The 26,652-nt window shown below is 35.9% G+C and overlaps 2 protein-coding genes across 2 annotated transcripts in view; both read left to right on the forward strand.

Moving 5' to 3' along the window:
* Nucleotides 1-5,209: 5,209 nt before the first annotated feature.
* Nucleotides 5,210-6,839, forward strand: LOC125229912. Its single transcript, XM_048134852.1, has 2 exons — nucleotides 5,210-5,357; nucleotides 5,445-6,839. Exons 1-2 carry the CDS (start codon nucleotides 5,355-5,357, stop codon nucleotides 5,877-5,879), a joined length of 438 nt encoding a protein of 145 aa, XP_047990809.1. The 5' UTR covers nucleotides 5,210-5,354; the 3' UTR covers nucleotides 5,880-6,839.
* Nucleotides 6,840-8,125: 1,286 nt separating this feature from the next.
* LOC125229493 (MORN repeat-containing protein 5-like) overlaps nucleotides 8,126-26,652 on the forward strand; it is a 29,469-nt gene continuing 10,942 nt past the window's right edge. The window contains exons 1-5 of the mRNA XM_048134341.1: nucleotides 8,126-8,260; nucleotides 9,360-9,423; nucleotides 16,196-16,248; nucleotides 17,928-17,999; nucleotides 21,031-21,155. Coding sequence (XP_047990298.1) covers nucleotides 9,412-9,423; nucleotides 16,196-16,248; nucleotides 17,928-17,999; nucleotides 21,031-21,155 — 262 coding nt within the window. The 5' untranslated portion in view covers nucleotides 8,126-8,260; nucleotides 9,360-9,411. The remainder of the gene's footprint in view (nucleotides 8,261-9,359; nucleotides 9,424-16,195; nucleotides 16,249-17,927; nucleotides 18,000-21,030; nucleotides 21,156-26,652) is intronic.

Genomic DNA, 26,652 nt, shown 5'->3' on the forward strand with positions numbered 1-26,652 from the left:
AACCGTTTAAATATCATCGCACAATAATCAGTTTATCATTCTCACAATGTCTTTCACTTTGTCTATAACTGGAACATCTTCCACTCTGTTAACAAACTATTCACCAGCTTTTCACCTGGATGGTGAATATGAGTGTGGGCTATTGTATATGTCAACTTTTAATTCTATACCCAACATAGACGACAGAAATAATAAGTTCTATTATGGTAAAAACAAAGTAATTAAAATTCCTGAAGGATCATATGAACTTCAAGATATTGACGATTACCTTAAAGAACATATCGAAGGATGCTCTTTTGCACTAACATGCAATAATAATACCTTAAAAACATCTATTTTATGCTCTGAAAATATTCATTTCGACAAAGAAGGCTCCATCGGTAATATACTTGGCTTCGGTTCAGAATCTATTCAAGCTAATATATTAACTGAATCCCCTTATCCTGTCTCCATTCTCTCAACAACCATAGTCCGCATCGAATGTGACATAGTGAGCGGTTCATTCGTTAACGGAAAACCTAGTCATATAATTCACGAGTTTGTACCAAACGTGCCACCTGGTTATCGGATTATAGAAACACCAAAAAACGTTATTTATTTCCCTGTAACCCAAAATAGCTTAAACACAATAACGATAAGAATTTTAGACGTTAACAATAATCTAGTTAATTTACGGGGTGAAGAAATTCAGTTATATTTACATTTAAGAAAAAAAATGATAGACTTCAATAAAACTTCAGTCTCTCTTAAAAACATTACCAGTACTCATCCTGCAATCACGAAAAGAAGACCTAAAGTAAAACTCACAAAACAAAATAAGCAATTCCTCCAAAGCTTACGCCTATTAAAATGAGTATATTAAACTTAACAGAACCTTTTGTCTTTGATAATTCTATCGAGAGCTTTGAATATCATTCATATAAACCGTACGTCACAAGTTTCAATTTCAACGATGAAATACGTATACCTATAAACCAACAAGATCTTTACGTACTACCATCAGCAAGTTCTTTATACATAGAAGGTACTATAACCGCATTCAATAGAGAAACAAAAGCCGAGGTAAAAAGTGTTCTTCTTACAAACAACCCCATACTTCATCTATTTCAAGATATTCGATATGAATTAAATGGAATCGAAATTGACAAAATTAAAAACGCAGGAGTTACAACAACTATGAAATCTCTTGTATCTATGAATGGACTGGAAGCATCCATGTCTAAGTTATGGGGATTTGATGTCAATGGTATAAAAAACACGGAAGGTACATTTTCTGTGTCTGTACCTTTAAACAAGATTCTCGGGTTTGCTGAGGATTACAGCAAAATCATAATTAATTGCAAGCATGAACTTATTCTTTTAAGATCCAATACTAATTTGAATAGTGTTAAATTAAATGCGAATGAATATATAGACAATATTACTATATCTAAAATAGTATGGCGCATGCCTCATGTTAAAGTGTCTGATCGTGAAAGATTAAATTTACTCAAATGTTTAGAAAGAGATCGTGCCGTTCAGATAGCATTTAGGACTTGGGATTTGTATGAATATCCGCTCTTGCCTGAGACGTCAAAACATTCTTGGTCTATCAAAACTTCATCGCAAATTGAAAAGCCGCGTTATATTATAATTGGATTGAAAACGGGACGAAAAAATGAAGCTAATAAAGACATATCACACTTTGATCACTGTAATTTGAGAGATGTTAAAGTTTTCTTGAATTCAGTTTACTTTCCGTACGAAAGTTTTGATGTTAGTTTTTCGGGTGAAAAGTTTGCTATATTATACGAACAGTATGCGAAATTTCAACAGTTTTATTATAATCGTCTACAAGCGCCGTTGCTTAGCCCTAAAGATTTTAAAGATAAAGCTCCTTTATTTGTTATCAACTGTTCTCGTCAAAACGAAACCTTAAAAACCGGTTCAGTAGATGTGAGAGTTGAATTGGATTGTGAATCTGATATACCAAAGAACACTGCAGCTTACTGTCTGATTTTAAATGATAGTGTATTTGAATATAAGCCTTTAAGTAATATTACGAAAAAAGTATCGTAATGCAGCATATATTTGTAGACCTTCAAGGGTTTAAAACAAAAGAAAACGAATTTATTATCAAAGAATTTGCATACAGCACGCTAGAATACACTCAAGTTTTCTTAATAAAACCCCCTTTTCGATTTTCTAAATTGACGGAAAGTGAAGAGAGGCAGACAAAATGGATTGAAAAACATTTAGGTATTTTGTGGCACGAAGGATATGTTGATTATAGAGAATTTAGAAGACTTATTTATAATCATATTAAAGATAAGATAATATTCGTTAAAGGTATGGAAAAAATTAAATGGATTAAAGAATTATATTCAAACTGTACTGTTATAGATTTAAGTGAAAAGGGTGCACCGAATTTACAAGAACTGTATAAAAAATATTGTATTAATGATTGTATTTTTAATTGTGTGTACCATAAAAAAACTTGTGCATTAAAAAATGTAATATGTATGAAAAAATGGTATTTAGAAAATCACGTTCCTCTTTGAATAAATGAATGTGCTAAATAAAACGCATTTTATTAACCTGTAAATTATACTCCTGAAAACAATGTTTAAATCAACTCATGATACGATATTGTACTCATAATACAGGTATACGATCATAACATAAGTATCCTGAGTTGATTTAAACATTGTACATAAATATGGTGGGCTTAAAAAAGAAAAACTAATGTTTTTTTTTAAAGTTTATTTAATAATAATATACATACTGGCATAGCTAACTTAAAAAGTAAAGTAGGTGTTTACAAATTAGTTCAAAGTTTCCTTTAAAATATCACTATATAACTATATTTAGAAAAATGAAGCATGTCCCCACGCAAGTGTGTGAATATTGTCTTTTAATATTACTCGTTTATCATCATTCGAAGATAGTGCTACTTTCATTGTTTTTAATATTTACACAAGCTCTTCGATGTTTTATTAACTTTGGTAATTCTATAAATCTAGACGCTCTAAGAGGATTATATTTGTTTATGTTTATCTCGAGATATAAGTTTCGTAGAAAGCTCCAGCCACTGTCCCGTTCTTGAAATTCATCAATTTTCGTGCTCAATGTGTTCAAAATGGTTGAAAATATTTCTTTAAATTCGTAACTCTGATGTAAAATGATATTTTGCGTAGCGAATGATTTAATTTCACATGCTTCATTTTTCGGCAAACCAAATTCAGCAAACAGTTCAAAGTTAACCTTTATAGATCCAAAAGCAAGCCTTCTCGCTTCGAGAATATGTTTAATATGTCTACGAAGAGCGCACAGAAACTTTACCGGTGAGTCATGGAGGCTACTCTCTGGTCCACGCACTCTGTATGATGCTATTCTACTACGGAAAGCGCTGCTTATTTTTTCAATATCAGGAGTTAATTGAACAGAGTTATTATTTTTATGCAAGTTAGTGCGCAAGTGAGCAGAAAAGGCTTTACTTGGAATACTTATGTCACACACTGAACAAAATATGGAGCTATTATGAGGCATTTTGCCTATTGACATAGGAATAGACTAAATTAGACGTAAAAAAGATTAAAGATTATTGGCTTTTTTATCTGGGAAAAAGGTTCCTTCATCTGTAAAGTCGTCCTTACAACGCTTTAGAATCTTATTTATTCCATCTACTATATCCGAAACGGAATCCACACGATATTTAAAATTAACCAGCGCTTTCTCCCAACGGGCTTCAGATGGAACGTTTTGAATATCTACTACGTTATACAGTTTAAGATCAATAAAAAGATCACCGGTTAACGAAGCTGTGCGACGCACGTAGCCGCCTGGGACGCGACGTATCAGCACGGACGACAGAGAGTTGGCAGCGGATGCTCGACGCTGGGCTTCAACATGTCCTTCGTCACCCCAGTTTGAAAACCAGCCTGGCTTACAATCAGGTGTCTCTTTCTTCGACTTGGTTGTCGTACTGGAATATTAAAAACTTATTTATATTATCGAATACAACAAAATATAATTAGTTAATTAGGTAAGTACTTAACATTTAAGAATTTAAATACTATGGTTTAAAATGTTTAGATTCAAAGGCTAATTACAATTAGTTAAGTAAATATATGTATTACATATAAAATAACTGAATTGAATTAATTACCTTTTAGTTTTGTCTTCTTCATCAAGGTCAGTGTCACTGTCCTGCAACGTATCAGTTATTAACACGGACGATGCGTGCTTTTTCACAGTTTTCTTTGGTTTGATCTTCTTGCTGTAATATTAAAAACTTTATATTACTTCCAGTTCTCATAAATAAAGAGAAATAAATAAAAAGTTCGCATTTGTAGACAAGTTTTCAAACACAGTTTTAATTAATTACCTTTTACTAGCACATTCTTCGACGACGTTTCTGTCCAGCGACCAGCCCGCGTCACGTTTCGGGATCTGAGAAGCGTTTTTCCTTTTGGTTGTTTTCTTCTGAGTCCTACAATACATAGTGATTATCCATCAGATCATTAATAATAACAAAAATTAATAATAAGTCAATAAAATCTTAAATTTAATTAAAATACATACTTTAATGATCCAGATTCATCCTCAGAGTCGAGGTCTTTCTTAGACTGGATTACATGGTACTCAAAGTCAGACCTGAAAATAAAAAATAAGATTCTGTTATGTTCAGTCGAACGAGATTTCACAGTTGTACTTGTACCTCTCTCCAGCGAGGGTTATAAATTTTAAGTTAATACCAATACGCACTTAACTCGCATAAAACTGCTACTTAGAAGGATACTTATCGGTAAATTTAATCGAGAACAAACATCACTCAACACCATATTCAGAATAGTTTATAGCTAAATAAAATATTACAAACTTACGAACATTGTTTCAAGGTGAATTTCTCCGTGTACGTAAAACTCGCACTGTAACACTTGCACTTGTTAGAAAATAGTACAGGAAATGAATAAGCCAGGGGTTTTATTAATAAAACGAAACTGACGTAAAGTCATGAGTTAACAACCTAAAAGCAAATTATAACTAACATAAACTACAACATTTGCAAAAATACAGTAAGAAACCAATATAATACAAAGGTTGATCATCACTGTAATATAATATTCAACTCAGCTAATTATTGAAAAACAAAAGTGTAATATTTCTTTTGTCGGAAACAAGATCCGCATAAAGGTTCCGGCACTAATCAAACGAATGTCACCGCGTTAAGACCGCGTTCAATGTGCAAGCTATAATAGCTAATAGCTATACTATATTTTGTTACTACGAAGTTATAAATAGAGCATTTAATAAATTAAAATTACAACAGTTCGAGATTTCAAGCCGGGTGCATTATCAGTTTCAAAATCAGAATGGTATGTATTTTACTTTTATTATATTCTGGTATCTTTGAGTACTTTTATTTGGTGTTGAAATATATTTAACTTGATATTTTTTTACAGGGCTCGCAACCTATTAACCACGCTGCTGAAATGACTGAAACCACACCATTTTATTCGCAAGTTTGTGAAAAACCGAATGATCCGCTCAATTATTCTCAAGACATGGATGCGTACCTGAAATACCAGGATTTGCTCCTGAATCCATCTTTAGAAATTCCATTATCAGGTACACCAGCAAAAAGTCAGAAGAAAATCGCTAAGAAAGGAAAGAGGAAAATAAAAGAAATGGGTTTAAATTCCCATGTCATCAGAAAGGTTACAAAAGGAAAGCGTCTGATTAAAATCAGTATATCCGATTTGGAGCAATCAAATATCGAATCTAATGGGGTTACAGTACAATATGTTGTTCAAGATGACTATGATGAGTTATTAAATGCAACTGAAGGTCTGGTAGAAAAAATTGTAAAAAAGTTGAGTGAAGTGAGTAATTATTAGAAAATTTTATGTTATAAAATGTACTTTACTTTTTAGTTAGTCGTCGTGCTTGTAATATATCTCATTACTTAAATAAAATGGTTTCATGATAAATTAATTGTTTTATTTTTAACATACTAAAACATAGAGAATAAATACGATATTATTTTTAGAGTTTTACCACTCACAATATAGTTGAAATATGTATACTGAGATCTATTTTATATCAAAACCATTTATAATTCATGTAAATCGTGATCATTTTATAAGATAAACATAGCGAGTGAGCAACCAGGTAAACTGACTCAAATTACAACTAAATGAGTGATTGCAATTTCGCATACTGTTCAATGTATGTCATGATTTTAATATAATCAAAATTTGAACCTTATATCTTTATGAAAAGTTCTGCTTTGCAAAGTGCAGTATATGACATACGCTAGCCTTTAATTTATACTGAACTCTTTGTTATGGGTGTCAAAGAAGATCATATTTTATATACGTTATTTTAAACCATATATTACAAAATTCGTAGTAGATATGACGTGGGAGTACGTAATCCGAAACAGCCAATAGCATAACTGGGTCTACATCACACTTATAAAGTTTTTACAATGTTTCATATAAATAAAAATGGTGATGTGTAGTATGTCGGGTTGTGACGACCGACAACCTCAACACGTAAACCATTCCTTGGCTTGGCCAACCGAGGCATGTAGTGTTGAATTCGAGACTTGGGGATCTCTGTATTTACGCGGTCGATAGATATGGAATCCCATACCCGGAGGGGGTCAAACTCAATCGATGCATGTAAAACGCGACTACACCAGAGTTCACACTTTGGGGGTCCATTCGTGTTCTGCGACGCTGACGAGCTGATCAGACACGTTGTGTGTAAACGCCACTGTCAATCGAGCAAACGCTTGAGAGAGACCACATCTGAGATTGGCCACCTCGGAGAGTGTGTTGCGTTAAGCTTTTGCTATTTAATATCATACCTAACTTAACTTTACGGCTTACATTTTCTAAATGGACCATTTAACAACGAACACCATACTTCATCTGTTTCAATCAAATGAACGAATCCGAAATGTTAAGTTAAAAATCTGATTGCGCTTTTACAGTTCACAAGTTCTAATTCTAAATATGCAATCGTAAACCTTGTGTGCTTTTTAAACCATCAGAAAACCTATTGAGAGTTTCAAATCATGAGAAAGCCGATTAGGAGTTTTAAATTATCTGAAAACCTATTGAGAGTTTCAAATCATGAGAAAGCCGATTAGGAGTTTTAAATCATCAGAAAACCTATTGAGAGTTTCAAATCATGAGAAAGCCGATTAGGAGTTTTAAATCATCTGAAAACCTATTGGGAGTTTTAAATCACCAATAAACCTGAGTACGAGTCCTAAATATGAAGTGATATTGGGAGTTTTCAAATCTTTGATTTGAAACTCCCAATAATCACCTACTGTTCAGTTTGGATAATTATACTAATATTATAAATGGGAAAGTGTGTGTGTCTGTTTGTTTGTCCGTCTTTCACAGCAAAACGGAGCAACGTGATTTTTTAAGTGGAGATAGTTGAAGGGATGGAGAGTGACATAAATAGGCTACTTTTGTCTATTTCTAACGCGAGCGAAGCCACGGGCAAAACCTAGTTGATAATAAAGTAAGTACACAAAAAAGTACAACATCATATCATATGTTTCAACATCATATGTTTTTTTTTTTGTTGTTATACTCTGTTCAAATAGCTCTGCTTGTGTAAGTAGCAATTATTACTGAACACGATGTTTAAATATTTTCTTTGGCAAACTGTAAGTCTAGTTTTATGGAAAGCCTGTGTCACCGTATAACGCTATATAAGACTGTGTTTCTTAATTAAATAAATAAATAGAAATCATTTTCTCTACCAGTCAACCTGGGTATAAACAGCTTAGAATTGCGTCAAGTACTTTTAATACTACGTCGTGGCAAACAAGCATGCGGTCCGCAAAGATGGAAAGCGGTCACCGTAACCTATGGACATGCAACTCAATGTCTACAATTTTGCCAACCATTAGAAACTTGTACGAAGATACAAGTTTTGTATTAAGGTGGGTATAATAATTACATATTTACCGGTTTTCGATGCAAAAATAGGTCAGTTTGGCTCTAATGAATAAAATCGACTTTAATAGTTAAACCTATAATATCTTAACCTAGTCACAGCTAATTCGGTAAAAAAAAAACTTCAAATGTAAACTGTCACATACCGTCAACGGCGCCCTTCGCTTATAATTTATAATTTTATAAGTTATAAAATTATAATTAGGGTCTGAACGGGGATGTGGCGGAGTTTTTATAATAATTTTTAAGATTTACATTTTATAGAAAAGATACGGAGAACTTACGATTTAAAGGTAAGCGCTTACCATAGTATCATTTTCGTAGCTGTGACTATTTCTCTTCCGTAATGGTGTTTCGATCGGCGTTGTGCGTCAACGATTGGCATTCGGCTACGCCACTTGGGCATATATATGCAAGAGTACACTCGTTAACGCTCCGCAAGTTCCGCAACTATCTGTGTAACAACAAATAAGGAAGAGCAATTGGTACAGAGAGTTGCTTCGGCTTAGAGCCAAAGCTATTGACCGCTTTATGGCCTTCTATGACATCCGAATCGCCTGGCATCCGTTGGCTCGTCGGGTGGACAAACGAAATCGAAAACCGGCCAAGTGCGAGTTGTACTCGAGTTGCAAGGGTTCCGACACAATAAGAAGGGCTTAAGCGCCTCCTTTTTTGTTGGCACTTAAGTCATTTTGGCGAATAACCGATATTTTGAACAATTTCTACAAAAAACGGAACAGAAATGAATTTATAAGTAATATTCAAACGCGCTCGCACAATTTCAAGAGATTTGGTAACTCTCGGTTCAGTAGTTTTGGAGAAAAATGGCTGTGACAGACGGACAGACAGACACACGAGTGATCCTAATATGGGTTCCGTTTTTCCTTCTTGAGGTACGGAACCCTAAAAACTGCGGGGTACTTCTGGATGAGACTATAGCCCTGGACCGGGATAAGTGCACACGAAAGTAGGCCTATGCTCAATTGCTTAGCAGTGAGCGATTAACGGATGAAATGATGATGACAAAACAAAATACCATGCTTATACCATGCCCTTATGTTCCTGTATAATTAGGTGCTTTGCCTATCATAAGTAATTCGATTCTGACTGCGGATACTCCAGCCCTTAGATTGAATCCTTCGAATTTAATGCCAGTGAAGCCGCGGGCAAAATCTAGTAGTCTTATATTTCTGGTTAGTCTTACGCCGTGTCTTGCGTGGGCGACGGTCGCGCGATGGTCGCGCGACGGCGATGCGACGCATACGAAATCAAACCTTATCGATATGGAAGTATGAGACGCGACGGCGACGGTCGCGCGACCGTCGCCCACGCAAGACACGGCGTTAATTAAAACACTTTTTATTGCAATGGCACATTCTTATTCTGTTACAGCTGTTACAAGCCAGTCAACTTGTGAATATAAATCTTACAACAGAGCGAAAACATGGACAGTAACGTAAGTATGCTGCTAATATCCAACTAGGTACAATACATACTACTAGACCGCAAAATTAAATGTATATTAAACCACATCCTAAAGCCCTACTTCCTTACACTAGGTTTCTCTGTTTCAACGTTTCCTTTAAAATGACGCAATCAAGTAGTAACTATTATGAAGATACGCTGTTTTAGAATAAGATATGATTTCCCATTGAATCAGTGACCGCAGAGTCTAGTTCTCAAGAACCAATATATCCTGGTCCAGTGCCGGATCTAGACTTTTTCCGAGGGGGACAAAACTTAAAAATAATTCAAGATCTTGGAGAACAAAATAATAAAATTTATAAAGTTCTTTGTGTAAAAAAACTCGAAAAAAAACTAAATTCAAAGTAAGAGGAAGCTACAGTTAGTATGACATCAAATCGTATAAAATTCAAAGGATAATGAAGACTATGCTTTCTATTAAAAAGTGATGCTTCAATATCATCTTGGATTGGGCATAATATGGGTTGGATATGGGTTCCCTTTATGGGTTTATCTTTGGTTCATAAATTTATGATATCGACTCACTCATTCAAAGCAAGCTACTAGAATTTCACCAAGATGCTACACAATGCATGCACGTACGTTTTGACCGTGACCGCGCGCCGTGAATGACAAACCCTGTTTATTCTGGACCAGAGAAATCTCCCTTTCTAAGGTTTATGGCTTTGAAGGTTTTACAAGGAAAAGCAGGAAGTCTATACAATATTTTATTGTTATGTTCAAGGCTTAGGTATGCTTCAATATCCAGGAGTATTTTTTGACTCAGTTAAACACCGTTGCATACAATAGTTTTTTCTAAAAAGTGATGGGTAGGACATCAATTTCAAATGAGTTTGTATGAGTACCTCATTTCCAAAAATGAGGTGTTACAATGTCTTACTTCAAATGAGGTGAGGTACTGATCTGTATATATATATAATTTCTAGCATCGGCTGTTTGACAAAATCCATCGGCAACAAAAACTAGTATGTGTAGTTGTGTACTAGGTAAATATCCTTTATACATACTAAATTTCATTAGTCATAATGAGTACTTGAACATTTAACAAGAGAAAATAGATAAAATTAAAAATATTTCAAGGACTGTCATAGAGGCCTGCATAACAACTTAATTTGATGTTTTTATGGAACTGGGTCTAATTTTGCCATTGAATAATATTATTTACAGTTTGTTCCATTTAAATTACTGCTACAAATTACAGTGGTTTCATATTATTAACAGCTTAATAATAACATACTTTGATTAGCATAGTTACCATAAAACTGCATGTTTTAAAACAAACTAAAGTTCGTATTGTTTTATAATTAGTACCACTTTTACATAAAAATAACAAACCTACCACTCCATGTGTTTTAAAAGCAATATGATAGTAATTAAAAACACCATCAACATTCGCGACGCCGGTAAGTCTTTTCAGTTCAGTTTCACTATTTTTTTGCACACAAATGACACTAAGGCAGAATCACAGGTATATTTGATTGTGTAAAAGTTGTCACCATTATTACATTTTGGCTCATTTATTAGTATTATCACTGTAGGACAAAACTAAACTTTATGCAAATATTGCTAATGCAACTAAGTACGTACAAACTAACTTTTCTTCTGTAAACTGTCATTACTGTCAACGTCAACCGCCTGTGAATTACGTTTCGTGTCGGATTTATTTATCATTCTATTGAATTAAGAAATGAATTATTCTTTCTATTACTGATTAAATACTTAATTAAACTACCATGCTTCACATAATTTATATTATATTTCGGTCAGTAATCTTGTAATTGTTTTTAAGCAAGCTTCGTAAACGCATCTTCTCAGTGGTTGGCCCTCTGTGTTGGTATGCTTGGTATTCCGAATATTCAAAACACTTGAGTTACCATTTCAACGTCCAGTCTAAGAGAGCTCCCTGATTACACATAACAATAGCCATACAAACTCTATTGCTGCGGTAGATCACGTTATACTGGTCATTGTGTTAGCACAATAATAGCTATCAAAAAATTCAAAAATGAAGACCTGCCGCGAAAAACAACATTTTGCATCTCAGCTGCATTTATTCATGACTTCACAAATGCGACAGAGACAAAAGATGTGGTTCACGCGAAATCGTCTGATTTTTCGCGCGATTTTTGCGAGCAAGTTAACTATCCTGGGATCAAAAAGGCGTAAAATGTATGAAAACTTGCGGCGCATAAGATTGTTTTCTTTCGAGTCATGTGTAACGTATTTTTGGTGAGGCAAATTTGAAGCCCGCGTGTGTCTGTCTCACTCCCTCTTATGGTAAACGTAACTATCTGTTTCACTTTGAAAGGATTTTTGAAGTGTTGTTGTCACAGTGCCTCTTCTGTCTTTCCGGTACAAAGCGATTTCCGGTACAAACGAGTCAAACGATACATTTTATTTTATCGGTGGACCTTTTGTCCCGGCCATAAGGTCTGTAGTTCGATAACTGAACGTGTGGTTGATCACTTCATTTGAGGTGTCGACTCTCGCGACGGAGTTTGAGGGCCGCGTCTGCCGCGAGGCGCGCGAGTGGATGATGAGTTTTTGACGTTTTGTGACATTTGAAGTATGTGCATGATCTGTGAGGAATGAGGTGTTTGTGTTGCTACTGTTGCGAGCGAGTATTTGAGGGCCGCGAGGCGCGCGTGTGGATGATGAGTTTTGACGTTTTTGTGACATTTGAAGTACGTGAATGCTTTGTGAGGCGTGAGGTGTTTGTGTTGCGACTGTCACAAGCGAGTAAAATGAGGTGCGGTGAGTTGAAGTGTGATGCAATACATTTTTGCCGTGTGAAGTACTGCGACAAATTAACAATATGAGTGGTACAAATGAGGTGCCTCACGAGTGAGGAACTCAACACTAAAAATTCGTAATCTAAAAAAAGATTTGTATGTTAACCGACAGATCTGTCAGTGTCAGTTAACATACAAATCTTTTTTCAGATTATGAATTTTTCAGACTATCTGTTGCCGGCCTAAATCTTCATAGGTAGCAAGATATCAATTGTATCATCATCTAACACACTTTTAATTAGGTACCTAAGTACAAAAACCATCTCTCTGAGCTCCTCTAATTTACCAATATACCTAAAAATATTAATATATTCTGTCACACAAGTTTGTCAGTAAATAAGAACTAAGAAAACTATAGGTAACCTTTTCTCTTGCACCCTAAAGAAAAGGATGAATATAGTTTTCTTTGTTCTTATTTACTGACATACTTGTTTGACAGAGTATAGCTTCGAATACAAATAATAATTATATAATGACTGTGGTAACAATTTCCTCACTTATTATATCAAGTTCTCATAACAGATTAACTAATGATCGGATGTAAACTACACTATGTAATATACAGGGTGTCCCAAGACCATGGGACATGAAGGGAAAGTACCTAAAATATCACAGATAGGATATGTTGCTGAAAGAAGACTTTATTTTATTTTTAAAACTTGGCAAAACTGCATTCAAAAATTTTAAATTTTTTTTGGAAATATTGTATGGACAAAATTTAAGGCTAAGGAGTATGCCACGTAAAATGTTAAAATTCATGGTCTTCTTTTTATGTCCGACACTATGTTATTTAGAGAAAAATAATCCTTATGATGAAACCTATCGATCGGTATGACAAAATTACAGGATGTTTTTTTTTTCTCGTGTAGCGAGTTTGATTCCCGGTTTAACCATGTAATTATTTAAAAATCTATGATTGCAGTTTTACTTAATTTTAAAAATAAAATAAAGTCTTCTTTTAGCAAAATACCCTATCTACGATATTTAAGGTACTTTACGTTCATGTCCCATAGTCTTGGGACACCCTGTATAACCCGCCTTCTGAATAGGGAAATTACACTAATTAGGCCTTTGTCTGAGCACTCTGTAATCCAAACATTTGTGTTTCATCACGAGATGGTAATGGTTCAGGCCTTTAAACACAACATGTACACATACAACACAACATGTATACATTTACGCCCTTATAAGTGGATTTCGTCGTAATCTATAAGTATAACTGTGGCGTTATTTAGGTAAAGGGACCTTATTGTCGATGGCACTTACGGCGTTTTGGGCGATGTTTGGATACAAATACGTCGCCGCAGGACGTAAGCGCCACCGACAATAAGTTCCCTTTACCCAGATAACGCCACAAGTAGAACTTTCAACCCACTTCAGCTTTACACGGGTTAAGCTGGAAACAAATTATGGGTCGCTTCAGCGGACGGGTGTCCACTGCCGCGATCTAGATAATGGTATTTTACAGAGGTAAACCTTGACAAATTAAATTATATCTCGTCAATGAATACTCTATTGATAAAGTGATAACCGCATGAAATCCGTTCAGCAGTTTTTGAGCTGTGAGACTGTTGTGACATGGTTCGAGTCATTTAGGACACTTGTTCTCAGACAAGAGTGCTCGGGGCGGTTATACTCTCCTCAGTTACTTGCTAGAACGAAAAATAACTGAAATTTTTCGTGCTGCTGGCGCTATCAAGTAACATCCATACTAATATTATAAATGGGAAAGTGTGTGTGTCTGTTTGTTTGTCCATCTTTAACGGCGAAACGGAGCGACGTATTGACTTGATTTTTTAAGTGGAGATAGTTGAAGGAATAAACAGTGACATAGGCTACTTTTTGTCTCTTTATAATGAAAATGAATGAAAAAATTACCCTCGCATTTTTAAAATAGTTACACTTTCTCGCATATACATAAGTCAACATGACAGATAGGGACAACGATTTTTTGGCTAATTCAGGTTTTTAAAGCGTTAGTGAAAAGCGCCATTAGTAATTGATAAGATTTATCTATTAACACTAGAATAAGTCTTTTAATATAATTTAAGGTACTAACTTTGAAAATGAGTGCTTCATTTCGCCGTTAAAGGTAAGTTTGGCGAAAAAACTAGAAACTGTATAACTGTAATCTTTGTTTTCAATAAATAAATAAAAAATATCCCCCCACTTCCATAGAATAGGGGGTGGAAGTTTGTAAGGAGCATTCGGCAATGTTCGAATTTAACGCGAGCGTAGCCGCGGGCAAAGGCTAGTAATCTATAAATGACGCTAAAAACCCGTCGTAGAGTCACTGCTTGATGGATTTATCATGTCAATCAATTATGCAAAGATGACTGATCGATTCGGCAGCCATTGCAAATGGGACTGCCAACTCAGCTTTAGCATTATGTATGAGGCATTATGATATTAGATGCACTTATCAGACTATGCATAAATAAATATAGTTATATAAAGGGTTTGGATAATTGTACGGGCATTTTCAGAATTTGGGACACCCCAGTTAGCGAAAGTTGTTAACAAAAATTAACTCACTGTTCGTTTTGTGACGACAAATAACATAAAATCTGCTAAAAATTTACTTTTTTCACATTCTGAATGTAGATTATCCCTTAAAGTTTATGTTATTATTAACACAAAAACAATATTTTTATAGAAATGTTATGCTTAATTAACGTCACAAAACTGACAGTGAGTTAATTTTTGTTAACAACTTTTGCGAATTTCCGTACTAAATTAGTTTTGAGCATGCAGAAACGTCTGCGAGCGATGCTACATTATTTTTAAACTAAAGGAAAAATGAAAAAATTCACACCTCCTTTGCCAGAGCCATTTCTCTCACCAACTGAGCCACGGAGGTCTGCTGGATGTGTACGAATTTATCCAGCGTACGTAGCCTTAGCGTACTTGGCTCAGTTGGTGAGAGCGATGGCTCCGGCAAAGCTATAGATCGCAGGTCCGAGTCCTGCCGATGTGAATTCTTCCATGTTTCCGTACTAATCCATGCTATATAGACATGTCGGGATTGTCGGCATATCATACCGCCCATACCGGAGACAATATGCCAGGACCTTCAGGGTACGTAACCAAATTCACAAACGCTTACGGTAATATCGCTATCGTAGCTGTGCAATTCTGGAAAAGTTTGTACATCTGGATCACGTCTCCGATTTTGATAAAAATTGGTAGGCTGATAGAATCCATGATGCTGAGCAAGATCCACTAGGTTTCCCAAAATGTCCTATGTAGTTTGTATGAAACCTTCCTTTTTTGTTAACAGATTTCTATACATTTTCGGTAACAAAAAAGGAAAGTTTCATACAATCAACTTAGGACATTTTGGAGGCCGTTACCCAAAACTCAGACGACGGGAGGACGTTATCCAAATCGGAGACGTGATCCAAATGTACAAACTTATCGAGATTTGCTGAGCTATATTTGTAGCTCTTCCGTAATGGCGCAACAGAGCCAGACTACGTTTCGATCGGAGTCTAGCGGCAACGATTATCATTTCTGCTAGGCCTTTTTTTTTTCTTAGTATGGATAGGTAGACGTTTGACCACGATCACACCTGATGGTAAGTGATGATGCGGTCTACGGTGGAGCACGCTTACCTATGAGATACCTATTTACTCTTGCTTTAAAGAGACCTGGATTGTACTCGTGCGGAAACACAGACTCAGGCAGGGCATTCTACTCCTTGGCTCCTTGGCCTATTGTGGTTGACGAGAGCTTTCAGTGAAATACCGTATTCATTATTTATCTCAGGGTGCGTAGCTGAATGGCACAAACGCTCACGAAACGAAACGCTAGTAGATATCTATCTCTATCGCTCTTGCATATTGGTGCGACAGAGCCAGACAAGCTTTCGCGGCGTTTCGTTTTCGTTTCGCGTCGGAGAAATGCCATTCGGCTATGGGGCCCGAAAATGTATTCATGGTTATTTTGCAGAAGACTGCGTGTGCACCGGATGGTGGTGATCCATTAAAGACGTCTCTTGCAAGGTAGTTTGTCAGATTGATATTGTTTGAAATATAATATACGACCGCCGTAATCCCGTGTCGTAACGCCGGGTTAGTCCGTTTTCACATTATCCTATCCGATACCGGACGTCGGAAGGATTTCAAAGGCAAAAATCAAAGATAGCGGCTTCAATGTATGGGATATCGGTCCGGCATCCGATATCGGATCGGATAATGTGAAAACGCACTAACGCCGTGGTTTGCGTGGACGGACGACGGTCGCGCGACGGCGATGCGACCCGACGCGGAACCACGAAATCGAACCTTCAATCTCAGTGGAAGAGTCTTAGGCGTTCCCTGCGCCAATGACCTTCGATTTGAAAGCCTATCATATTAACAGCATCGTATTTAAACAAAATACTTCAGAGTTTCTGTGATATTTGGCATCAAAGTACAATTTTAGGGTCAAAAACTGGTTTCTTGGTCATAACTTTTGTATTCATTAGTTTAAAATTAAAAAGTCTCTTTAATTTTTAGAAAAGTCAAAGGTAAATCCAAACATGTCGATTGCATGTATGTAACACTCTTAACTAAAAGAAATTTCGATAAAAGTGTTTTTTTAGATCATGATTTAAAAAATCATAAAATAATAAGTATACATTCAAAATATGGCTCTTACGAATAGAGATAAAAAAACCGGCCAAGAGCGTGTCGAGCCACGCTCAGTGTAGGGTTCCGTAGTTTTCCGTATTTTTCTCAAAAACTACTGAACCTATCAAGTTCAAAATAATTTTCCTAGAAAGTCTTTATAAAGTTCTACTTTTGTGATTTTTTTCATATTTTTTAAACATATGGTTTAAAAGTTAGAGGGGGGGGACGCACTTTTTTTCCTTTAGGAGTGATTATTTCCAAAAATATTTATATTATCAAAAAACGATCTTAGTAAACCCTTATTCATTTTTAAATACCTATCCAATAATATATCACACGTTGGGGTTGGAATGAAAAAAAATATCAGCCCCCACTTTACATGTAGGGGGAGGTACCCTAATAAAACATTTTTTTCCATTTTTTATTTTTGCACTTTGTTGGCGTGATTGATATACATATTGGTACCAAATTTCAGCTTTCTAGTGCTAACGGTTACTGAGATTATCCGCGGACGGACGGACGGACGGACGGACGGACGACGGACAGACAGACATGGCGAAACTATAAGGGTTCCTAGTTGATAACGGAACCCTAAAAATTGAAAAATCGATGGCCGTTGGTCTTATAATTCTATCTGTAGATCAAATTTATGAGTTTCAACTCATGACTTGTCAAAAATCGATGAAAATCGTGTGGGGCTCCACACGGTTTTCAGGCTTAAGTCGACGACGTCTATGAACTCTATGAATGAGACGATGATACACGATGCGATGCAACGCGACTGCAACTATCGCGTGACCGTCGTCCACACAAGCCACAGCCCACAGCGTGATTTGTCACAATTAAAATTTGAATATTATACTTTTCGTTTTCATTATTAACCCTTCGTCTGTGTTTGATAAGGATCCTAACATAAGGCGTTGGACTTTAAAAATGTACATCAAAGTTAATTTTTTTATGACATTTTTTTGACACACACAGACGAAGGGTTAAATGAAGACACAATTGTACATCCTTCTTAGTCGACCGTTTTACTATGAAAACGTATTAAATAAATTCAATTTCATTAGTTCCGAAAAACGAGTGTCGCAGTGGGAGCTCCTCATGAGGAAATTCTCAGAAGCTCACAGAGACGAATGCAAGTAAGTAATTGATATTATTTTTAGGAAGTCTGTTATAAAATTCCGACGGGAGAGAAAAACCTCGTAGCAAAAAAAATGACCGACAGGCCAAACTTAGCTATACACGGTGTTTTTTTTTTGTTTTCCGTTAATTCGACACGTTGTTAGGTTCATTATCAGGAACCACCCTGTATATCACTTTTAGTTAAATTAGCAAAAAAAAATTTTCATCGTTTTCATACATAATAAATCGACGGTGAAGTACCATGAACTCCCAACTATGTACTTAGGTTTTCGTACTTAGTTGAGTTCATGGCACTTCGCCATCGAAATAAATTTATCAGTGTGAGAAACCTTTAAGGATAACATTCAAGTTAGTGTCAAGTGATTGACGGCCATGTCAAAACAAATAACATTAGGATGTGGTAAAGGCTGTCACACACGTGTTCAGTAATTAGATATTTTTATTTTTTAATAACTCGGTAACCGTAAGAGTTAAGACGCTAGTTTCTTAGATAAATTAATTGTATTTCATCAAAAGAACCTTTCCTTTAAGTTAAGGGAATTCAATAAAAACACGGTGTATGCAGACATTGTACAAATACGAACTTTACATTATCCCAAAGTTTTCCTTGATAAATTAAATAGTTCGATAAACTTTATCACATTGGTGCGTCCCTATCGCACTTACAAATAGTGCGAAAACGACGGGCTGACATTATATCGTTAAGAGGATACGGTAACGAAAATGCTAAAATGAAAAGGAGCCCCCCTTTCAACTTGGGAATTTTAGTTAAATATACAAGTGTTATTAACTAGATTTATCGAAAAAAAATTGTCTATTAAGAACAACTCAGTCAAAATATATTTCAAAAAAATCTTTAAAATCGAGGTTCCGCTATCGACTCTTTCCTCCTTCAAAACTTAATCAATCGGAACGAAATTTGAGAATCTGAATAACAATTAAATAATCTATGTCGGACCGTTTAGCTTTTTTGGTTAATTGTTACCAATCTTGAGTATCACACCTTTTTTTGCGCCTCAATGAAAAAGACCGTTTTTGGAAATTTTTGATTGGCTCTAGAGTCTTTAAAAAGCAGAATATAAAAAAATTAAAACGGTCCGACACAAATAAAAACAATAACAATCTGTGTTGAAAAAATCATTTTCAGTACAGATGGTGTTTTTTTTACGCACTAGTGCGAGAAGTGGTTCATTATATGGCAGGTCGAAACTTCGGAGGTCCATCTGTACTGAAAAACGTCGTTCGATACACTTGCGAAAAGGGAATTCGTAACTCGTGTCGATTTAAAACACTCCCTTCGGTCGTGTTTTAATTTATCGCCACTCGTTTCGAACTTCCTTTTTTACGCACTTGTATCGAAATGTACTATTCTCTATCTTCAAAAACCAGGGAGGAAATAGTCGAGAGCGTTTGTATGGAGAATTGACTCCTACCGTATCGTCTTAATCACGCGACCACGCTTGCCTGCCTGGCGGCTCGGGCTCTAAACGTTTATATCTGCACAATTGTTTGCTAGTTTGGTCTGATGATCATTTTTACGATACAAGGCAGCACTTTCTTTATATTTTTTTTCAATGACAGTGTGAGTGTTAGAAAACAATGATAAGAGTTGATAAATATCACTGCCAGACTATTTATTTATTTATTTATTATTTATTTATTTATTGCAAACATATATATTTTATCCATCGAAGCTAAAGTCTAATTATTAATACATGGATTCTAGGCAAATGAAAGTGCTTCACTAAACCAACAGAGTGACGTCACAGTTCGATGTAAATTTTTGATGAGTTCTGAAATAGAGACGCTACCGTTTACATTAGCACGAAGCAGATGTGAGTTTTAGTGACATTTCCTAATTACTTAGGGCATGTCCATTAATTACGTGAGAGGATTTTTAATCGGTATTACCCCTGCATACATGCAAAGACAGACATAAAGAAACAATGGATAGAAGTCCTTTATTAACAGCCTTTTTGTTTTATGTTTAATTATTTATTCTGTACTAATATTTATAGTGCTGTAATATTTCCCTGGCAGATGACAGATGATATACGGCCTCAGGTACCTAGCCAACGTCACAATTAATTATGACGACCGGTCTGGCGCAGTCGGTAGTGACCCTGCTTGCTGCGCCGCGGTCCCGGGTTCGAATCCCGGTAAGGGCATTTATTTGTGTGATGAGCACAGATATTTGTTCCTGAGTCATGGATGTTTTCTACGTATATAAGTATTTATAAATATTATATATATCGTTGTCTGAGTACCCACAACACAAGCCTTCTTGAGCTTACCGTGGGCCTCAGTCAATCTGTGTAAGAATGTCCTATAATATTTATTTATTTATTTAATTACTTACGCTTCGTAAGCGTATCGTAGATAACTCTCCCTATCGCTCTTCTATTGGCGCGACAGAGACAGACTGCGTTTTGATCGAAACATAGCGTCAAAGATTGCCACTTCGGATAGAACGTGCAACAGTATTGGCTACGTGCACGACAATTACGCCCACTACCATGTGAACTTGAAGTGGACAATGTCAAAAAATGACATGTAAACAAACATATATTTTAACGATTTTTCGTTAATTTTAAATAAATCGAATAACAAGAGCTACTATTTCAAGTGTAATTTAAGTAGATAGATTATAAAGACATGGATATAATAATAAATAAATAAATAAATAAATATTATAGGACATTCTTACACAGATTGACTGAGGCCCACGGTAAGCTCAAGAAGGCTTGTGTTGCAGGTACTCAGACCACGATATATATAATATATAAATACTTATATACATAGAAAACATCCATGACTGAGGAACAAATATCTATGTGTTCATCACACAAATAAATGACCTTACCGGGATTCGAACCCGGGACCGCGGCGTAGCAGGCAGGGTCACTACCGACTGCGCCAGACCGGTCGTCAAAAATTATGAATGAATTAATTGATAAATTCACCATGCACTTTTGCAGCTGATAGAACATTATTTTTAAGTATATTGACACAGTTGTATCTTTTCAGAACAGTCACACTGGACATCCCGCGGGTGAAGCGAACTGAAAAGACGTTCCCCACTGGTTCCTCTTATACTGGTACATGGGATATACTGGGGATGAGTGGCCAAGGCACTTACAAGTTACCAAATGGTATGTTAACCTCATAAATAGTCGTGATATAGTGTGAGCGAGACAACGTTCCCGATTGGTTCCTCTTATGCCTGCGTGCGTAGCTGAATGCACAAACGCTCACGAAACGATACGAGACCAGACATTATCTATCTATATCGCTCTTGCGTATTGGCGTGACAGAGCCAGACTACCTTTCGTGGCATTTTATTTTCGTTTCGCGTCGCAGAAATGCCATTCGCGTACAGGGTCAGAAATGTATTCGGGGATTTCGGGATGCGTGGTTAAGGCACTTTCAAATCAAGGGTGAACAGGCATCTTCTGGGCGAGCTCACTCCATTGTAGGCCATGTCTTTGCCTTTGGCTAGTCTGTGGTCAAGAGTAAGCCCATTCATAATAATAATAAAAAAGTTGACAACTGGTACAGTCGGCCAAGAAAGTGGTCTACTAGTTTTTACAAAAGTTTCTGTGAGCTCTAATGATTTCTAAGGTTGACTTGACACATGGCATGACGTAAACATCATATATAGACAGAGCGATTGTCACTGACATAATATTATTGCAAGCGGAAATCGACCTTGTTGTCTCATGACGTTTAAACGAACCTGGTGAGGTTTACCAGTTTACCAGTGGCTTTACCAGTTTTACCACCCAACGGGTGCGTTGGGTGGTAAAACTGGTAAAGCACATTTTTGGTCGACTGTACCTTTACGTTATACTTACGTACAAGTATAGCGCTTAAGACTATTTTCACATCAAAAGTACGCAATTATAGTCGGTCACTCCTATGTTGTCAGTAAGAAAATGTGCCAAATTCTTAGGCCCACTTTTTTTTAATTTCCCACTGGATATCGCGCTACTGATTCAGACGCAGAAAACATTACCGATTGGCTGTTCTTCTATTATCTCTGCTCTTACCTAATACATGCTTCATCCATAATAATAATAAAAAATACTTAAAAAAAAATAGTTACAGTTAACTTCTGTCGACTCCAATCTCATAAAATATTCTTTATACCCAAAAACCTAAAGCTCGACGTGCTCATAAAGTTAACAGTTGAAATATTAGACGGAACACACAAGCCATTAAACATTTTACAATGCATTTTAAATGATATTATTTACACTGAAGTAGCTTCTCCCATCTCGCGTTTGGAGGTACATTCGGAAATTTTAAATATAATATCGTCGAGTATTTTCAATTAATTTTCTAGATAGGATTAAAGAAAAAAGAAATATATTAAAGACAATAGAAAACAGAAGAGGCGTACTAGTTGGACATCTGCTAAGACACGACCTGTTTCTCAAAAACATCGTAGAAGGAAAAGTAGAAGGAAAGAGGGGAAGAGGAAGGCCTAGGAGAAATTATTTCACCCAAATTAAAGAAAAGGTTCAGGTCGTGTCGTACCAGAAGATAAATGAGTTGGCAGAGGACCGGACGAGTTGGAGATTGCTCCACCGACAAGAGCACAGCTCTTAAGTTAGAAAAGAAGAAGTTTCAATGTCAGTGTGCCACATTCGCCAAATCATTTGGTAACGCTAATAAGCTTTCACTGTGAGCACTAACAGATGACGTAAGTGTAATCACAGACCAAGCTTTGCTTGAAGTCTTTAGCTTCTGATATACGAGTAGGTATCAATGTTTATTAAAAAAAATCGCTAAAAACCGTTTCTGAGATCCCCGGAACACCTATACAGTCACCGGCATATACCTAACTGATGATTTTTGTATCTTGTCACATTAACATCTTGTTTGAAATGTCATCCGAAGTTGTCAAATGATTAAAAGCGACAAGGTACAGAAATCATCACTTATTTATTCCGGTGGCTGTACAAAATCCTCGTTTAAGTATAAGAGTACCTAAACATGGGTTTGGTATCACATTGACCGTTTATGAACACACCCCTTGGGCAAACGAGTCTGGCTCAGCGAGGCAAGACCTAAGATTTCCCAGCGGTAGATACTTTACACAAGCGTTGTTTGGCAAGTCTCCTACAATTTTTATATCAAAACTGTTTTGACGTGAATTATTAGGTGTTTCCCTCATCGCGTACAGCGAATGTAAGAAAGCGAAGCTTCATTTTGAATTTGGAAACTAAGCTATCGTCATGGATCATCTCATTCGTTAATTGTGCACATACATACATACTATACAATCAACGCCTGTATCCCATAAAGAGGTACATGAAACTACTCAAGTTTCAGTGCAGTACTCTTGGCATATATTTAAGGCTTGAAAGAAAACTAAACTATGACAGGTGGCCAGCCTAAATCCCATAGTCGACTTCTAAACACCCACGGGAAGAGGGGTGGTAAAATTCTTAACCCTTCATCACACGGGCAGGGGGGTCGTTTATTGTGAAGTTTTTAAATTCGTCCCTGATTATGCTGAGCTGATGATGGAAGGTCAACTCCTCAATGGTTAGGAGTTAAAGGATAATTCTTTCACTACATATATTCGGACTGATACCATAAAACTGCCTTCAAAAATAAGCTTTAACTGGTCCATTTTTTCCATGTTTTACAATGTTTGCATTATTCAATAGAGTGTCCACCGGTTATATATGGTAGGCGTGTTCAGTGGATACATGTAGAACTCAACATCATAGTGTAATAAGGGAAAAACATCATAGTGTAATAAGGGAAAAATGGATTAGTTACAATTGCCCCCCAGTCGAGATTTGCCCCGATGTACCTTACCAAAAGCATAACTCGAAAACGAGTAACCCGCTTGATAAGAAAATAAATAAATGTAGGATATATTTTAAAGGCGCCTTGGGATATTACAGCTTTTTCAGGTCATACAAGTAGGTACGGAAAACTGGAACGATATTTCATATTAAACGTTTTACACTCTCGTATGAAGTCGTAATAAAGAATTTAAGAGAAAATAGGGTTAAACTAAAGTGTCCTATACTTTACTTCTAGCTCTACTGAACCTACGTTTTACGTTTTTAAGTTTCTTTCACGAAAAAAAAAGTCACATTGAATATATTGAGGGATTGAGTTGACATAACCAAAATGTATCCAACACTTTTCTCATAGTTTCGGGGTTGGTCTTGTTGCACAGTTTAATCTTAAATAAAATACTGCATAGTACTACCTAAAATAAAGAACCTGTATAACACAACACTTTAAATTCTCGTATTTTGTACACATTTAAAAGTCACACAATGGTCGAACGCTATAAAATAACATTGTTTACCTTTTCTCCGACGTTTCGGCCATGTTGCTCGCTGAAACGTCGGAAAAAAGGTAAAATTAGTGCGTTTTCACATTATCCGATCCGATATCGGATGTAGGACCGATATCCCATACATTAAAGCCGCCATCTTTGATTTTTTCCTTTAAAATCCTTCCGACATCCGATATCGGATCGGATAATGTGAAAACACACTTAATGTTATTTTATGGCAACCCGTGTGCGACTTTGAAAATCTGTACAGATAACACAAGTTTGCAACCATTTCTCTTCATCGGAATCCAAGTGAATAAAAGCTTACAAGATTTTGACTGTACAAATATAGACCTCCACACTCCACATTGTGCATTACTTTTCACACTTTTAAAGTGTTCAGTTGGTATGAAATCAAATTGTAACAAAAACATGCTCATTATTTAAATTCCCCTGTCCACTCACCCCATCTTTACTGCTGGTAGTATTACTTTACTCCCTATTATTTCTGTAATTAATTTGGCAACGCCGCAAGGCCACATAAAGCGTTGTCGGATCATTAATTACTGTTAATGTATAGTAGCCAAATTACTGGAGCTTCAACTTTGACTCTTTAATATTCTCCGCAAAATTTGCTCCTTCGGGTTCGGGACCTATGGGCGTAAAAGTTTTTTTTATGACTTGGAAGACTTTTTTGGGTGAATGTTATGCCTGTTCTTTGTGGACATCATATAAAATACTTACATGGACTTGAATACCTTACTTTTGTAAGAATATCTACATGTGTGGACGTAGTGGCCGACTTTGGCTGCTCTAATTTTAAGGGGCTTATCTAAAAAAAACTTATGGCGTCAAATTTGTTCCAACGACTACCATTAACATTAATAATATACATTATCAGTGACAGCTTGGGCTACTTCTTCACGGACCTCATACTTAACCTCGCAAGGCCCCCCATTAGTTAGTTTTCCCATTTTGATTTTGAACCTTGTTCCATAAGTAAAAACCTTGTTCAAAAATCAATGTAACAAAGGAAATGTAAAAGCGAATTTAAAAAAGTTATGGCTTTCGGACGCATCTTAATCTAAAAGATGTTTGCGGTTAGGTAGGTTTGTGTATGTGTAATTGTGTATGTATGTAGGGTAGTCATAAAACTGTATTATATGTATAACGTATTTATTTATATGATATAACGTCTATATTGCTATAGTTTGTAGGTTAGTTATAGGCTTAGCTTAGGAAAGTCTACCTTCTCCAATTCTCCTTTAACTGCTCTAAGGTTAACTGGAGGAAATACCTTAATGGGATAAGTTCGCCTTTGTACAAATGATGTGTGTGTTCTTTTTCTTTCCTGTTATTATGTGTTCTTATTTTTGTACAATAAAGTGTATTACTACTACTACTAATAAAATCTACTTTAATTTGGTTTTGAAAGCTTCAAATTAGATTGCAATGTACATTGTAATGTACATTGGGCCTTACGAGGTTAAAAATACTCTGAGAAATATGCAATTTTGCAGATAATTTCCACAGGAAGACGCGGGTTTTCCTAACTTTGTAAAAGTGTATAAGGTTTCTTCTGCAGACAATAGACACATAAATAAGCTTTAGATATTTCGAGGCAAGAAAGACGTAGATTTAGGTACGCATAAAAATGATAATAATGTATGACAGTGACCATAGTGACCCATAATTATAGGGGGCACATTGGCCCATGGACAATGAACATGGTGGTTCACTCTAAGAGTATAACAATCTTGAACTTGACATTCTCCGTATAACTACTCAGTATTCGGTCCAATTTATAATAACAAATGCAGTTCAAGCATTATAAAGGTCTGCAACATTGTCTCTGCGGTGACCAATATTGGTCATCTCCGGTCTCACGGCCGTTACCACCTTACACTACTACTCAAAAAAAAACCATAGTAACCATCACCTCTACTTTAAACTAGAACCTTATTATCACAGTTTACGGTAGAAATTATTATGTAGTTACTTTTCACTTATGCCATAAAGTTGTAAGTGTGAAAATGTAATGTTTCCCTACTCATTATAACGAAAGTGTCGTGGAATAGGACGCCTAGTTCTCACCGTTGATAAGGTGATGAATGAATATTTATATTTTACCACGAAATGCTTGTTTTGTGATGTTTTCGTAGTCACAAGAGTTTACCCAATTTCGATTACGATTTATAAAATTACCTATCAAATCCAAGAAATTGCTTGTTACAATTTATAAGTGCATTTGGGTTACGAGTACTATGCCAACCAAATAATAATTGCGAGTTTTTGAATAAAGTTTGACCAGGGGCACATTTCAAAACGGAAACTTACAAGTT

Source organism: Leguminivora glycinivorella, chromosome 9, assembly GCF_023078275.1.
Source record: "Leguminivora glycinivorella isolate SPB_JAAS2020 chromosome 9, LegGlyc_1.1, whole genome shotgun sequence".
In the NCBI taxonomy this organism is placed as follows: Eukaryota; Metazoa; Arthropoda; class Insecta; order Lepidoptera; family Tortricidae; genus Leguminivora; species Leguminivora glycinivorella.